This window comes from Heloderma suspectum, chromosome 2 (genome assembly GCF_057233095.1).
Source record: "Heloderma suspectum isolate Gila_16-S chromosome 2, 16-S_ref, whole genome shotgun sequence".
NCBI lineage: Eukaryota > Metazoa > Chordata > Lepidosauria > Squamata > Helodermatidae > Heloderma > Heloderma suspectum.
Window position 1 is genome coordinate 212,595,660 of NC_139459.1, and position 16,633 is coordinate 212,612,292.

General features: G+C 41.8%; 1 protein-coding gene across 14 annotated transcripts in view; it reads right to left on the reverse strand.

Moving 5' to 3' along the window:
- RPTOR (regulatory associated protein of MTOR complex 1) overlaps positions 1-16,633 on the reverse strand; it is a 493,211-nt gene that overhangs the window by 76,011 nt on the left and 400,567 nt on the right. For 13 of the 14 annotated variants that reach the window (XM_084837711.1, XM_084837700.1, XM_084837701.1 and 10 more), the window contains 4 exons: positions 10,905-11,010; positions 3,650-3,764; positions 3,185-3,309; positions 2,220-2,324 (listed from right to left, as the gene is read on the reverse strand). In XM_084837711.1, the coding sequence (XP_084693837.1) occupies positions 2,220-2,324; positions 3,185-3,309; positions 3,650-3,764; positions 10,905-11,010 (451 nt within the window). Of the gene's footprint in view, positions 1-2,215; positions 2,325-3,184; positions 3,310-3,649; positions 3,765-10,904; positions 11,011-16,633 lie in introns of all 14 variants that reach the window. The other variant, XM_084837710.1, reaches the window with a different exon arrangement.

Here is a 16,633-nt window from a genome sequence, read left to right on the forward strand (position 1 = left end):
TAACTCTCAGCCAGAACCCTTAACCAAGGGTTTACTGGCTACTAATTTACTAATTAAGATCAGAATTGAAGATATTAGAGTATAGCAATACACCTCAAGTTTTCCATAATATACCAGGTTCTCTTCCTACCTTAAAGTTTAAAAGAAACCACACAGGTTAGAAAACTATCTTTCTGGTTTAACATATTGGTCTTTGAGAGAAACCTTTTCTTCACGAAGATCTCAGATTATTTTCTAAACCTAGTTATGAACTTCGTGTATATTTGTAAGGCTAATGTAACATGGGATTTATCCCACTAAATGCTATCTTATTATATTTCAAGGTTAGATCTCAAATCTTATTGCCAGTTTTTGATAATGCATCGTTTATACTTATTACAATTTAAGTCAGGCTTTTTGCTTTGTGGTAAGTTGCCAAAGATCACTAAAGAAATAAGGTCTTGTGATAGTGACTGAGAAAATGCACACAAAATTGAACCAGACTTAAAATGTAGAATCTTTTACTGATTTGGTGATTTCATTACTTAATTTCTTGAATGTGTCTTTTTTTGCTTTTATAACCACATTGGGATAATTTTCTGTGTTTGTATTTGCAGTATCTAGTATGATGACTAGTGGCAAACAAAATAAATAAAATGATCTGAACTGTGCAGTAATTGAATGGCTATGCTGATTCTTAGGTGGGTGCTTTGTGTATTAAATGAACATTAAATAACTATTAAGACATGGTAAGGGGCCAGTGAAGACAAGACCTGGAGAGATCAACAAGATTTGAGCTTGGTGCTCTGTTCTCTTCCCAAAGCAGTACAGGGAATTCAAGAACTTCAAGCTGAGCATCTTTCCACATGTTCCTACTTGCTCTTACTGATGATATTCCTGTAAACTGCAGGAGTTCAGCCACATCAAAGTTTATAGCACATGCCTAACATCCAGTGCTTTAGGACAGATTCTGTGCACATAAAATGGTGTGCTATAGAAGCCTGGGTTTACAGCAAAGGGACATCAGCTTTTCAGCTCCCTGGCCAAAAAGGCAGAGCCTATTTTTATGGAAAGAACCAGAGGAAGGGCTGTCAAAGTTTTTAGATATGAATGAGGCATTTCATGTGAATTCCAATGAATAGCTAGAAGGCACATTATACAGGAAAAGCAGGGCAATGTGAAAGAAGATGACATTAAAGAAAAACATGTAGGCAGTGCTACTGAAATGTAAAATCCTTAATGTTCAAAGGGCATAGATTTTTATTTTGACATGTCAAACCATTACTACTTACTGGCTGTGCCAGCACAAATATTTTAAAGGGCTAGCAAAGTACTAGTTTAGAAACAGGAAGTTTTCAAATAAGCAGGTGTCAGGCTCCAGTGATGACATACACAGACTCAGAAATAAGAGCTGTCCGAGCATTAATGACTCATCGTGTCTTGGAAGCAGAGCAAGTACCTTTTGTTACAGCACTTGGCAGAGTTTATTTTTGGTCACCTAACCCTGCCTCAGCCAGGCCTGCTTAGTGATGGGTCTCTCGTTTACATCTAGCTCTGCCTAGATTCTTAACATGCTTAGGCCATTTATATCTACTTGAACTACCATCTTTACTGTGGCATTTCCCATTCTCCTCTTAACAACACTTCCCACCCCCCATCCTCATCTGCAATAAATGGCAGGAAGTACTGCAAGTGGAGCTGGATGTGCTAAATTCAAAGCAGGCTGAGCAAGGTCATATGGAAAGCATGCAAGGCTGGGCCAAGGGTGAACAAGCAAACAAAAAAGAGAGCAGCAAGAGGTGAGCTTTTGGGTAAACCCCAAACTGAGAGAAGATAACCAGCTGCTATAACAAGTTCAAGGAAGGGCAGTGCTCAGTACACACTTACACAACAATTCTCTACCTAGAAGCAAAAAAAAGTTAGATCTGACCTCCAGCGATGCAACTCCAGTGCAGTCCAGGAAGGAGAACGCAGCTGCACTTCTCTATTCAGCACTACGAAAAAGATTGTTGCTGTATCTATTCCCCACCTGGCATCATTATTTAGGTTTGTGTTTATTATTTGTTTTTAAAAATGGTGGGAAAGAAATCTCTCTTCAGGTCACTCCATAAAGGCCAAAGATTGATATTAATGAAGGCAGAAGCAGAGAGTACTACTCCATGTTACCCCAGCCCTACTCCAAACCATGGCAAGTTATTTTTGCCCCTTCAAATCCAGATAGGGTGTTACGTCATACCTACCACGTGTCGTCGGTAGCATGTCCGACAAGCCCTGCCAAGCTGTTACCATCTCTGGATTCTTCTCCAGGTCGGCAAAGTTTTTCCACACCCTTATAGCACCATCATCTTGAAGGAAGGACAGAAAGGAAAAATATAGGGCAATATCCACCCTGGCATTTATGTAGCAGTAGACAAGAGAGGAGAAGAAAATGTTGGGTGACTGCCACATATTTCAGAGCCATTCACTCATTGTTATTACTGATTTTGCTCTTCTATTAAGCTCATGCAGCTTCAGACTACTTTCACCAAAACAGTTTCTTAATAGAAAGCAGGCAGCAGTAGTCAGCATCTATGGAAGACTCCAGACACTTTCTAATAAGATTTTTGAGGGTTTCTCTCTTAATTACAGAAGCAGAATGCCACATAGCCCCTCCTCCCTGGTCCCAGTCATAGACAGGAACTTGTCTGGCAGTATAACTCATGTACTTCCTTCCCATGTTTGATGGTTTTGAGTTATAAGGCAAATATTAGTAACTGCAATTAGTGCCAGAAGAATGGTATGGGAGGTAGGCTAATACTAGGATTTCCTCCAATTTCTGAAACATTTTCCATATATGGGAAGAAATGAGGGCTGGGGCAGAGAACAGTGAGACACACACAGGGTGATTCTCAAATGGTTGCTTGTGATGTTCCAAGTGAGTTGTAAGCGTCCTCTGGATGATTCAAAAGCCTGTTGGCAGGGTGCACGGAAATCACCCAGAATAAGGAGCTAAGGAAGTTTTCATTTCTAATTCAGAAAAATAAATAAAAGACCTGTCGAGTGGCTCTCTTTATTAAAAAATAAAATAGGGAAGCATGCCTATGGACATGTCTAAGAGTAAATGAATTGCAGGACCAGATCTATTAATAGGATGATATGGCAGAGAACAGTTCAGGTACTTCTGCTCCCTCTCTTCTTCTCCTTTCATAAATGTAGTCATGCCCACCTGTAGCAGTCAGGAGTAGAGAACAGTCTTGTCCATTCAAATATTCCATGGCAGTGATCCTAGTATAGCGTGGGTTTCCATTATGAAAATAGTCCAGCTTTTCCCCCTTTTCCCAATCCCAAAAACTAGGAAAGGGAGAAAAAACACACAAGCAAATAAAAAGTTAGATAGTGAAATTCATATACCAAGCTGGATTTAAGTATACAGGATACCATATGCTATTAGATAGACTGGCTCCATATCGGATGTATTCTCCACTGCCCAAGTATTTAACAACTCTTGATTAATGTCTCTTCGCTTTACCTCCAGTTTCTGCAGACTGAGTAATAAGGCTGAAATTTGTTTATAAAGGTCTGTAACAAATTTGGGCATAATAATATTGTACTTATAAGACTTTTCTTTAGCACCAAGAACAAGACACCAGCTCAAATAGGCTCATGTCACTTTAAAATATCAGTGTCTTACCAGATGCTATCTTTGTCAGCCACTGCTATACATGGGGTGAATGGGTGAAACTTGACCACTGAGGGCATGCCAGGATTCCTGTTCAGAAAGATTTGATCATCTAGCCGTGAAATACCTAGAAAGCATGAGGAGAAAACCAGAAAGAATACTGATATCAACATCCAATATTCAAATTGCATTGAAGAGACATAGTTTATTGCTTTACAAAGGGGGCTCCCAGGCTATGGTACTCTCCAGGCTATATTAATTTGTCTTCAGTCAAGACAAAAAATGAAAACATCACCCAACAAGGGCCTAAGTGATGTGCTTGATTTCTTCCAGCATTACATATCTAGTTCTTGTGTGAGAGCATAGGGAAGGGCTGCCAAGTTGTCTTCATTGCTTGACACTCCTCTCCTAACATTGTGTTCCATCCCTGATAAATGTAAGATCTTATAAAGCTCCTCAGATTTTGACAGCAGGATGCTGCAAGGCTATGATGAGAACAGATTAGTTAGCAGGCAAAATGTTTGTGACAGGTTAGATACCTATTCCAGGGTATAGTGAATGCCCTGGAAAAGGTGAGAAAAGTACACATCACTAAAATGTCAGGAGTCCATTTCATTACAAAACAATGTACAACTGTAACAGGCACCAAGATTTCATACCTGAAAATGGCCCAAAGTTCCCTAGATATTAATGGCAAACTCACACAACAGCATGACTTTCCAGAGTTCCAGTGTAAAGCAAATCTGACCATTTATCTTTGCATTAATGGAAGCAGATTTTCAAAAGAGATGGCACCAAGGAACTCCCAGGGTTTCCATTACTACTAAGCATCTGTGAAATAAAGTGCTTTTAAAGATCTCACAACTTTTAATGCAATGTGCCAGTCTTCCCTAACCTGGCGTGGCATCCTCTAGATGGCTATGCTGGCTGGGAGTTATGAGAGTTGCAGTCCATCACATCTCGAGGGCGCCAGGTTGGGGAAAGCTGCTATATGCTAAGAGTTCACAACTTCATGCGCTGCCCAAGTGTTCAAAGCTTCAGGGTAGAGGTGGTCCCCTTCATGGATCACTGCCTTGTTGTGGCGAAGGGGCTTGCATAACTCAGTGAAGCCATAAGCTATGCCGTGCAGGGCCACCCAAGACAGACAGGTCATGGCAGAGAGTTCTGACAAAATGTGGTCCACTGGAGAAGGAAATGGCAACCCACTCCAGTATTCCTGCCAAGAAAACCCCATGGAACGTATCACAAGGCTGAAAGAGATGACGCCGGAAGATGAGACCCTCAGGTCGGAAGGTGTCCAGTATACTACTGGGGAAGAGCAGAGGGTATTTCCAAGTAGCGCCAGAAAGGGTGAAGCGGCTGGGCCAAAGCCGAAAGGACACTCAGCTGTGGATGTGTCTGGTGGTGAAAAGAAAATCCGATGCTGTAAAGAACAATATTGTTGAGGAACCTGGAATGTCAGATCAATGAATCAAGGTAAGCTGGAGGTGGTCAAACATGAGATGGCAAGATTGAACATCGACATCTTGGGAATCAGCGAACTAAAATGGACAGGCATGGGCGAATTTAATTCAGGTGACCATCATATCTACTACTGTGGGCAAGAATCCCTTAGAAGAAATGGAGTAGCACTCATAGTCAACAAAAGGGTGGGAAAAGCAGTACTGGGGTACAATCTTAAAAATGATAGAATGATCTCAGTACGAATCCAAGGCAAACCATTCAACATCACAGTAATTCAGGTCTATGCCCCAACCACTGATGCCGAAGGAGCTGAGGTTGATCGGATCTATGAAGACCTACAACACCTTCTAGAACTAACACCAAACAAAGATGTCCTCTTCATCATAGGGGATTGGAATGCTAAAGTAGGAAGTCAAGAAATAACCAGGATAACAGGCAGGCATGGCCTTGGTGTACTAAATGAAGCAGGACAAAAGCTAATAGAGTTTTGCCAAGAGAACACGCTGATCATAGCAAACACTCTTTTCCAACAGCACCAGAGATGACTCTACACATGGACATCACCAGATGGTCAATATCGAAATCAGATTGATTATGTCAGTTGCAGTCAAAGATCTATACAGTCAGTAAAAACAAGACCTGGAGCTGACTATGGCTCAGATCATGAGCTTCTTGTTGCAAAATTTCAGCTTAAATTGAAGAACGTAGGGAAAACCACTACACCATTCAGGTATGACCTAAATCATATCCCTTATGAATATACTGTGGAGGTGAGGAATGGATTTCAGGGATTAGACCTGATAGACAGAGTGCCTGAGGATCTATGGACGGAGGTCCGTAACATTGTTCAGGAGGCAGCAACTCAATCCATCCCAAGGAAAAAGAAATGCAAGAAAGCCAAGTGGCTGTCTGATGAGGCTTTACAAGTAGCTGAAGAAAGAAGGGAAGTGAAAAGCAAGGGAGAAAGGGGAAGATATATCCAACTGAATGCCGAGTTCCAGAGAATAGCAAGGAGAGACAAGAAGGCCTTCTTAAATGAACAATGCAAAGAAATCGAGGAAAACAACAGAATGGGAAAGACTAGAGATCTCTTCAAGAAAATTGGAGATCTCAAGGGAACGTTTTGTGCAAAGACGGGCATGATAAAGGACAAAGAAGGCAGGGACCTAACAGAAGCAGATGAGATTAAGAAGAGGTGGCAAGAATACACAGAAGAACTATACAGGAAAGATCTGAATGTCCCTGATAGCCATGACAGTGCGGTCACTGAACTTGAGCCGGACATCCTAGAGAGTGAAGTCAAGTGGGCCTTAGGAAGCATTAGTAACAACAAAGCTAGCGGAGATGACTGTATTCCAGCTGAGCTATTTAAAATCCTAAAAGATGATGCTGTTAAAAGTGCTGCACTCAATATGCCAACAAATTTGGAACACTTAACAGTGGCGACAAGACTGGAAAAGGTCAGTTTACATTCCAATTCCAAAGAAGGGCAACGCCAAAGAGTGTTCAAACTACCGTACAATTGCGCTCATTTCACATGCCAGCAAGGTGATGCTCAAAATCCTACAAGCTAGGCTTCAGCAGTATGTGAACCGAGAACTACCGGAAGTACAACCTGGGTTTCGAAGAGGCAGAGGAACTAGAGATCAAATCACCAACGTTCGCTGGATCATGGAGAAAGCAAGAGAATTCCAGAAAAACGTCTATTTCTGCTTCATTGACTACGCTAAAGCCTTTGATTGTGTGGATCACAACAAACTGTGGCAAATTCTGAAAGTGATGGGAGTACCAGACCACCTTACCTGTCTCCTGAGAAACCTGTATGAGGGTCAAGAAGCAACAGTAAGAACCAGACATGGAACAACCGAGTGGTTCAAAATTGGGAAAGGAGTACGATAAGGCTGCATATTGTCACCCTGCTTATTTAACTTATATGCAGAGTACATCATGAGAAACGCTGGGTTGGATGAATCAGAGGTCGGAATTAAGATTGCCGGGAGAATTATCAACAACCTCCGATATGCAGACGATACCACCCTAATGGCAGAAAGCGAAGAGGATCTCAAGAGCCTCTTGTTGAGTGTGAAAGAGGAGAGTGCAAAAGCTGGTTTGAAACTCAACATTAAAAAAACGAAGATCATGGCATCTGGCCCCATCACTTCCTGGCATATAGAAGGGGAAGAAATGGAAGCAGTGACAGATTTCACTTTCTTGGGCTCCAAGATCACCGCAGATGGTGACTGTAGCCATGAAATTAAAAGACGCTTGCTCCTTGGGAGGAAAGCTATGGCACACCTAGACAGCATAGTAAGAAGCAGAGACATCACCTTGCTGACAAAGGTCCGTCTAATCAAAGCTATGGTTTTCCCAGTAGTAATGTATGGCTGTGAGAGCTGGACTATAAGGAAGGCTGAGCGCCGAAGAATTGATGCTTTCGAACTGTGGTGCTGGAGAAGACTCTTACGAGTCCCCTGGACTGCAAGGAGGTCAAATCAGTCCATCCTAAAGGAAATCAAGCCTGAGTGCTCATTGGAAGGACAGATCCTGAAGCTGAAGCTGAAATATTTTGGCCACCTAATAAGAAGAGAAAACTCTCTGGAAAAGACCCTGATGCTGGGAAAGACTGAAGGCAAAAGGAGAAGGGGACGACAGAGGATGAGATGGCTAGATAGCATCACCGATGCCATGAATATGAACTTGAGCACACTCCGGGAGACAGCGCAGGACAGGAAGGCCTGGCGTGCTATGGTCCATGGGGTCACGAAGAGTCGGACACGACTGAACGACTGAACAACAAGAAGAGGTGGTCATGAAGAGTCTTAGGTGAAGGGGAGAAGGCATATGGTAGGCTTGCTGAAGCAAAAAAAGAAAAAGAAAGCTTCTCTCGTGACAAAAAGAAAAACCTCCTACACTGTTCTGAAACTGGCTATCTCAGTTGCTTGCACAGTTGTGTGCACCATTCCATTTTTTAAAAAAATCCTTGAGGCTCTCTTCTCTGCTGACTCAAGCCTACCAGGTTTCAAAGGACTGAGCTGTACGTGAGAGACAGACCATCTCTCAGCAGATTAATATTTCACACTAATCTTTCCCCAGCTGACATCTCAAGATGGGAAAGCACCCAAATTTTCTCATCCCTGGTGACAGCAATCTTGAGCTGTGCTGAAAATGACAGTATAGGTGAGCAGCACAAATTCACTCCCTCAAATCCAAACACAGCTATGTGAAATTAAGAGGACTCTTCAGCAAGATACAGGGAATTCAAATTCTCTGTCATTAAACAATAAAGCCCACAGCCTGACTGTTGCTTCATAAATGTATAGAGTTATAAATAAGCAAAATGAGCTTTCACTATAGTTGTTGTTGTTGTTGTTGTTCAGTCGTTCAGTCGTTCAGTCGTGTCCGACTCTTCGTGACCCCATGGACCATAGCACGCCAGGCCTTCCTGTCCTGCGCTCTCTCCCGGAGTGTGCTCAAGTTCATATTCATTGCATCCGTAGTACGGAATATATATGCTTATGAAATGTGAACTCTCAAAGTATACTAAAAGGAAGAAGCTACAAGTGTAAAAGCGGCCACATATAAGAAACATTGCAGAAATATGACAGGATATCAATAAACCATCATTTAGGGTCTCCATAAAGCTATGAGATACTGGAGTCCTTTAGGCGTCTTGTGAACGTAAAGGGGATCCAGCAGACTCTTGCAGAACACAAGCAATTTGCCATAGCTGACAACCCCAGCAGCATTAGACACATATCAAACTCTGACTCTGCCCTTTGGATAAGGCAGTAATGCTGGCATTTTGCCTGAATACACTTTCTTGAAACTAAGCTGCAACATCCATCCAAGTTTTACAGGACAGAGAAGAAAGGCCAGAATGCCTCTGAGCAATCCATTTTGTGCTGGATGCTTTGCCTCTTGGGTGGGCATGTCATCTCTGATTGGCAAGGCTGCCCAAAATCTCAACTATTTGTGTTCAGGGTCAAGGCTACGCAGTAGATGCATACATTTAAACACTATCATGGTCAATTGCTAAAAAGGAAAAAACCTTACTTCAGCTGCTGAATGTCAGTTTTGATCCGTCATCAAAGCCACCTCTCCGATGCTTTTATTTTTCCCCACCCCTGTTAAGACTAAAGAAGATATTTTGTTTGTCTTGAACAGCTACAAGTGTCTTTGGGTCACTTGGGCACTTCTCTGGAAAGAAGATCTGGGCGCTAGACTAGTAAGACTGCACCTGTTGGGATTTCCTGGGATGCCACTAATCAGCTGAAGAGACATGAATGGGCTATGCTGTAAAGGCAGCATAATGGAAGGATTTTAAAATCTACACTGAAATTGTTATGTATCTTATTGATGTTCTGACCTTATATGATGACTCTAAAAACCACACATAAATACATTAAAAATTAACAAAATTCAGAGAATCCTGAAAAGATGCTGGCCAGTGGACAGGGTGATGCATTTTTAACTGTAAGTGCAGTAAGAAGAGGGGTTTACATAAAGGGTCTGAACGTCTCAAGAGGAACTTAATTTGGTGTCTCCTTGATATGGCTGAATTTGGCTCTCAGTGTTAGGAGGCAGTTCTCCACACTCTGACCAGGAATATCAACTGGCTTATCATGCTATCCAAGCATTCCATAATCTTTCATGAGGTGGGGCAATTTCACACTAAGACAACAAGAATGCCTTTTAGTCTGGAATGTGGTAACATGTTAAAATAGGTAACTTAGAGCGCAATCCTATGCATGTTTAGACAGAAAAAAGTCCTACAACCCCCAGCATTCCCCAGCCAGCATCGCCAGCTGGAGAATCCTGGGAGTTGTAGGACATTTTTCTGTCTAAACATGCGTAGGATTGTGCCATTAGTAAGACAAACAAGAGTTACTTTAAATGCATACGTACATTCCAATTTCAGTATCTTCTTCAAACTGATTTATAGACACAAGGTGAAAAAAAAAAGACTTAGGGCAGTATCCTGTCCCCATGCACTTGCAGGATCCTTTTGTTGTAAACATAACCTGAAACGAGCAAAACACTCATTTCTGGAATGGGGCAGGTCAGCAGAGCTCACAGAAAGGAGTTCCGCTGACATGTCCCTATCCGGAAATGAGCGTTTCCACTCATCTCTAGGACTATTTTTAGAAGTGCAAAGTCCCATTGCACAAGTGGTGAGACCTGTGAGCATAATGGAACCAGTGGAGGCAAAGTGGTCCTGTTGGATATTGCCCCTAGTTTAAATGTCACTGTTTTACAACTGAGGCCCTGGAAGTTTACCAAAGACAGACAGAATGTCTGCAGGGATGTCTTGACCTTGCCTCTGTATTCCACACCACATATGATTGTGAACATGCATACTTCTAACTCATAAGATTGTTCACACGGAATAACAATTGACATAAACAATTCAATAGGCTTATGTACTATGTATATATACCAAAGGAACAAATCCCATTTCTTCCATCTGAAATGGCAAATCTTGGGCTGTCTGGCAGACAGAAAAATGAAAATTGTTTTTTCTAACCCCATGGCTAGAAACTAAGTCTAAGACTGTAAGTCTCTTATTCCCATATGCTTCACCTATGAAGAAAAAGGCCAAAATCCCAAAGCACACTATTCTATGTTATCCTAGCATAACAAATTGCTGTTGTGATCGAAAGCCATTGAAGAGATCAGCCGCACTGGCCTGATAGATAGCTTATGGACAGTGTTCTTGTTCATAGCACCATGAACAAGAATGATTAACCATTCTCCTTGGTGCCAGAGATATACCAGGGAGTGGGGGCTGGGAAGAGGTGATCACCTTTTTGAATGATTTTCTGTGCTTGCTTTCGTACTCGGGCATTGCGCAGAAACCGCCACTCTCTCTCTTTGCGGACCTGGCTCTCCAAATCATGTTCTTCTGGAATCTACCAGTAAATTACAAACAAATGAATACAATATGGCGATGGAAAAGAAAGACATATTGCAACTTCACTTCCCTGCTTATTTCAGCCAGAACAGTAGACGCTTCAGCTCATGCAGCCTGATCAAAACCAGCAAGGGGCAGATGAAGGTTTTGCATTCTGATACACTTCGTTACCTTTTGAGATAAACATCACCAGCTGTTTGTACCAGGGCTGTCAAAGGATCAAAACCTGGGTTATTCTTCTTAACCATCTAAAATAAATACGTAGACTTAAAACCAATGTCACATGAGAGAATTTCTGATTTCTCCTTTCTTTCCTCCCTCTGCACCCCCCATGCCCCCAAATCTGCTCTGGAGGGCTGGGGAACAGGGGGTTTGGGGGACAGGGGAAAACCATTCTGCCAGTAATTTATGTTCAGATGGCCAGGATTGGATACAACCCTATACAATTTCTACAAAGGTGGTATTTCTGTGAAAACTAATGGAGTTCACATTTCTCCTCGACAAATTGCACGGAAGAGCAATTGATGGTTTAGAAAGTAAGCTGGAATGCACTGCTTAAATGCAGATAATCTACACAGATTGCTAACAAAAATGAAATCAGCACTGAAATCCTCTCAACTGGGGACAGCGCTTTAAAAATGCACATTTTAAGCCTATGGCTGATAAATCATACCCATTAATTGACAAATATTTTAAAGCCTATGCTTTACTGACTCCTTAACAAGGTCCATGCCTTTTGTCTTGTCTTGTTCAGGCTGCAAGCTCTTATAGGAAGAGACTGAACATCCTGTCGTCTTAAAGAGCAATGTAAATTTATGAAGCTTATATAAATGGCTTGTCATAGCAGATATATTTGAACCCAGAAATGTATGCCAAGTACTGTGCCATTTTAGCACCCGTCTTCAGGGCTTTCTTCTGTTTAAATGCAAGGAGTATGATTCTTGCATAATTCCTTCCAAATAAATGGAGCCATAAAGTATGTGGCAGGGAAGTGTAAATACAGAAAGTGAAATGCATGATAGGAGATAACATGTGGAAATCTTGTGTTTCTTTCTGCACAGCTGTCAAGGCCTTGAAACACAGTGCTTCATTACCAGCATGGCCAGAGAAATGGAAAGGCTATTTTGGAATCCCCTTGTATAACTCCAATGCCAATAATTTCACAAAACTTTATTTTTCATACAATGCTTGCATCTATTGTAATACTTGGGTAGGGGACATAGCTCAGTGTTAGCATTCATGCTTTGCACACATAAGATCCCAGGTTCTCCAGTTAAAGACTCTCAGGTGGCAGGGGTGGGAAAGACCACAGCCTGAAGCCATAAGAGAGTCAATAGAGACAGAGTGGACAGAACCGAGCTAGAAGGACGAATGGTCAGGCTTTGGATAAGACAGTTTCATGTGATATCTGTTCATCTGAACTTTCCATTGTGAGACAGAGAGCCTTTTCATCAGACGAAAGGTATGCTTATCAAATAAACAAGCTTGCTCTGCTATGCTGCATTCAATCAGTGAACTGGTAGCATGAATCCACTCTGAGATTGTATTTACTGCCACCTATACACACTCTAAATACTGTTGTGGGGGAGGAGGGAAAGGAAGAATGTTAGAGCCAGATAGCCCCACCCTGTAGTCCAATGTCACATTCAAAGGACAAAAATAACATAATGTGACATAGAATTGGCTCCTTTGATGAGAAAATAGCCATGGTTCGATCACCACTAGAACTACCACAGCACACAAAAGCTGATAAAACTGCCCCAACGTGTGCGCCCACTAGAAAGCAGGCCAACAGGCCCCCCGCCCCCATATTTTTAAACTATATTTTTATTGAAAATGTTCTCATATTTTACAAACAAAAGAACCATAGAATCATAGCATAGTGGTATACTTGTGTGCTTAAATGTCAACAGAGACTATTCAAACCTTATACCAAGACCCTGGAAAGATTTAAAAATGTACACGACTTAACGAATGAACAACAACAAAGATGTCTATCTGAACAATCCTTGTTAACATGTGAAATGAATGGATACCATCTCAATGGGTACCACTTCTATGAAGGAATTTGATTGTGTGAGACCACTGGCCACAAGCATTTGTGTTCATTTGTACATTAAAGCCCATTTCCATAATAGTTGGTACTACTAATTAAATGTAGGCAGCTGGGTTGCTTCCAAACTTCTAGGTATTTCCGTTCTAGCAGCCTGAACAAGAAAATACCACCCCGAATTCTTAAAGTTGCTAGTGAGATCAGCAAAGATCCTACATTTGCAGTGTACATCGTGGCTTACAACAGTTACAACCCCACCCCACAATAAAACCCAACAGAAACCAAACAATCATCAACTTTTTTTTAATCAACTACTTGCTGTCCCTGTTGAGCCAGGGCATCAAATCTGTTTTCATTGTCCAGAGCCATCACAGGGTAGTCCTGATATAGCATTTTTGAACTGCTGGTAAAAACAACTATGCAGTTGTGTAACTGTCTGCATGAAAACACACATTTTAAATGTAAAACGAGTTGACTTCTTATACAGAAAAGACCACAGAAAGGTATACTTTTGATTTTCCTCATTAAGGCTGAAATTTTCATACACAAACGCACACTCAGCTAAGGTGTTTTGCTTTCATGACCACCTCCTTTGAAATGATTATTCATGCCATGATAGAGGTTCTACTGAAATTGAAACAGTGCAGCTTAACAGTTGATGTGGTGTCCTGAGAGACCTGGCCTTTATTACCATTGAGAAAACAGGAGTTGTAGCTGTAAAAAATGTTCTATAAGAACAGTACCCAGTAGAGGAGTCCAAAAAGGAAATACTTGGTTATCTGTACTTGCCCTGTTCAAGACAAAGAGAAAAATGGGTCACTACAAACACTGGAATGAAAAGAAGATTAAGGGGAGTCATGATAGCAGTCTTCAAATATCTGAAAGGCTGTCATGCAGAAGATGGAGCAGAGTTGTTCTCTATTGCTCCAGAGAGCAGGACAAGAACCAATAGGTGGAAACTGTGAGGAAGCCTATTTCAGCTAAACCTTAGGAGAAACTACCTAATAGTAAGAGCTGTTTGAGAATGGAACAGACTGCCTCTGGAGATGGTGGGTTCTCCTTTGTTGGAGGTATTTAAGTGGAGGCTGGATGGCCATCTCTCAGGGATGCTGTAGTTGCAAGGTTCCTGCACTGAGCAGGGGGTTGGACTAAATGACCTCCAAGATCCCTTCCAACTCTATGATCCTATGTACTAAGAGACAATGATCCCAACCTGTCCAGTAAAAATATAGTCAGTTCCATCCTATTGCCATGCAAATTGTTTTCACAGCAGTCCACCCGCTGGAAACAAATCACGACAGGAATTACTGAGCTAGATTGCTTTTTTTTTTTTAAAACACCCCCTCCCCCCGCAGTAGTTTTCTTTTGCAACAATCCAAGGTTTATTACAAATAACCACTAATATACAGCAATAAGCAAAGACAAGATAAAATGCATCTAAACTTATTCAAGTGAAGAGATATCACACTTCAGTGAAAACCTAATTTTAGAGGAATAAACTAGAATAAGATCCAAAAAGGTTGTTATCAAGAAGGTAAAGGGCTCTGAGTTGCAAGCTGAGAGAGTTTGCTAGAAGTGGAACTCAAAGGCAGAGCAAGACCTGGGAGAAAAACTCAAGATGGGGGTGAGGGGAAGGGTCTGTGGTGGACACAGCCAGAGGCCGATGAAGACACTAAGGAAGGGTTAAAAGCTGAGAGTGAGTTGGAAGGTCAGTAGACATGGCATATAAGGCAGGGGTGGGCATCTTGTGGCTTTCCAGCTATTTTGGCCTACAACTCCCATCCTTCCTCAACATTGGCTATGTTGGCTCGGGCTGATGGGAGTTGTGGTCAGTCAATTTATTTGTATTCCACATTTTCCACAATACATTGAGCTCAAAGCGGTTTACAAAAATGGAAACAATAGGCATTTAGATGTTTGATTATAATACAGTACAAGTGCAGTGCAAGATTAACTCAATTACAGTTCATTTAAAATTTTCATTAAAAATTGAAAGATGCACAAGGCATACCAGTAGGCCAAAACGAGGCGGGGGGGATAAGTTGCCAGCCCTTGATATAAGGGCAAGGGAGATGGCTGAAAGAGTGTTTGAGAAGGAAGAAGTTAAGTAAGAGCAAAAAGTTGAAGTGAGAATGAAAACAGGCGGAGGCTTGTGCTAAGGGGTATCATAAAGGGTCAAGGCTGTGGTCAGCCAGGAATAAGGATAGGGCTGGAGGCCGTTGCAACTCCATTCTGACTGGGTGAGCCATCGGGGACAGCAACGAGGTGGGTGGCAACAGATACAGCTGGTCATGAGATGTGGTGATGTCTGATGGCTTTAAAAAGGCAGACACATTTATTGAGGATAGGTCTATTAATGGCTATTAGCAATGATAGCTAAATGGGACCTCCATCTTCAGAGGCAGTAATGGTAGTGTATACTAGGTGTGTGAGTGTGTGTGAGTGTGAGTGTGTGTGTGTGACAGAGAGAAAAAGCCGGGGGGGAGGTCAAGCAGTGAAGGAAGGCTGTTGCCTTTGTGCCCTGTTGATGGGCTTCCTAGAAGCACCTGGCTGTCCACTGCAGAAAACAGGACTTAGATGATCCTTTGGTCCAATCCAGCAGGACTATTCTCATACAACATTCTCTCCCTCCTTACAGTTAATTTTTCTTTTTAACTTTAAAGAAGTATTTCTATAGTAAACGAAAGCCAAGCTTTTGTTCTCTTCTCTTCTATGTGGGTCTCCCAGAGGTGCGTGGGTGTCTGGAATAGTGTTACATGATTAGGATCATGACACACTACAAATTTCTAACACCTCTTGGTTTCCACTCAGACAGAAACCAATTACAATTCAGAAGTCTCCCACTGAGCAGTGCCATGTGAAAGCCAATGAAGTTGTTCTCCTCTTTACCCATATCAAGATGGAAACAGTCAGCAAGGGGTTGTGGAAATAAGAGGAGAGGATGGATTTACTCCTTGCAGCAACAAATAATGCTATAGGGAGATCACTGCTGAAGCAGTTTCCTAAGGAGCTAAGTCCTCCATCAGTTCAGCACAGGTGTAAACCTGTTTACCCATGCTGAGGTGTAAACTTGTGGCTATTGAGGTAAGGCTGTGTGTTTCATTCACATTTTGCATGGATTACACATCCTGGAGTTACACATTTAAGACACGGGAACAACACTGAGCCTGAATTTGCCTGGTGCAATACAAAGTTTGACCTTCTAAGCATTTTCAGAAATCCAAGGTGTGCGTGTGAAAATATTTGATTAGGTTAGCACTCCTAAAAGTAGAAATATCAGTTAAAGACCTACCAAGAAAAGATGATGAAGCACCCTTCAGAAATAAAGTCTGATCTGGTGTTCAGTAAATCAAGGTCTGATTGATTTCTGAAGTCAAGCCAATGATTTTTAATCCTACCACTCCCTACATAGGAGCAGAACACCTTCTTTCAGAGGAAGAGGGTCCTTTCCTGGTCAAAACTTACAAAAGTTCAATGCACTTGCGGAATCTTCACATTTATTCATTGCAGTTCATCTACTTCATCAATTTTCCTGCTCCTTGTATTGGTTAGCAAAGCCCTGGCATAA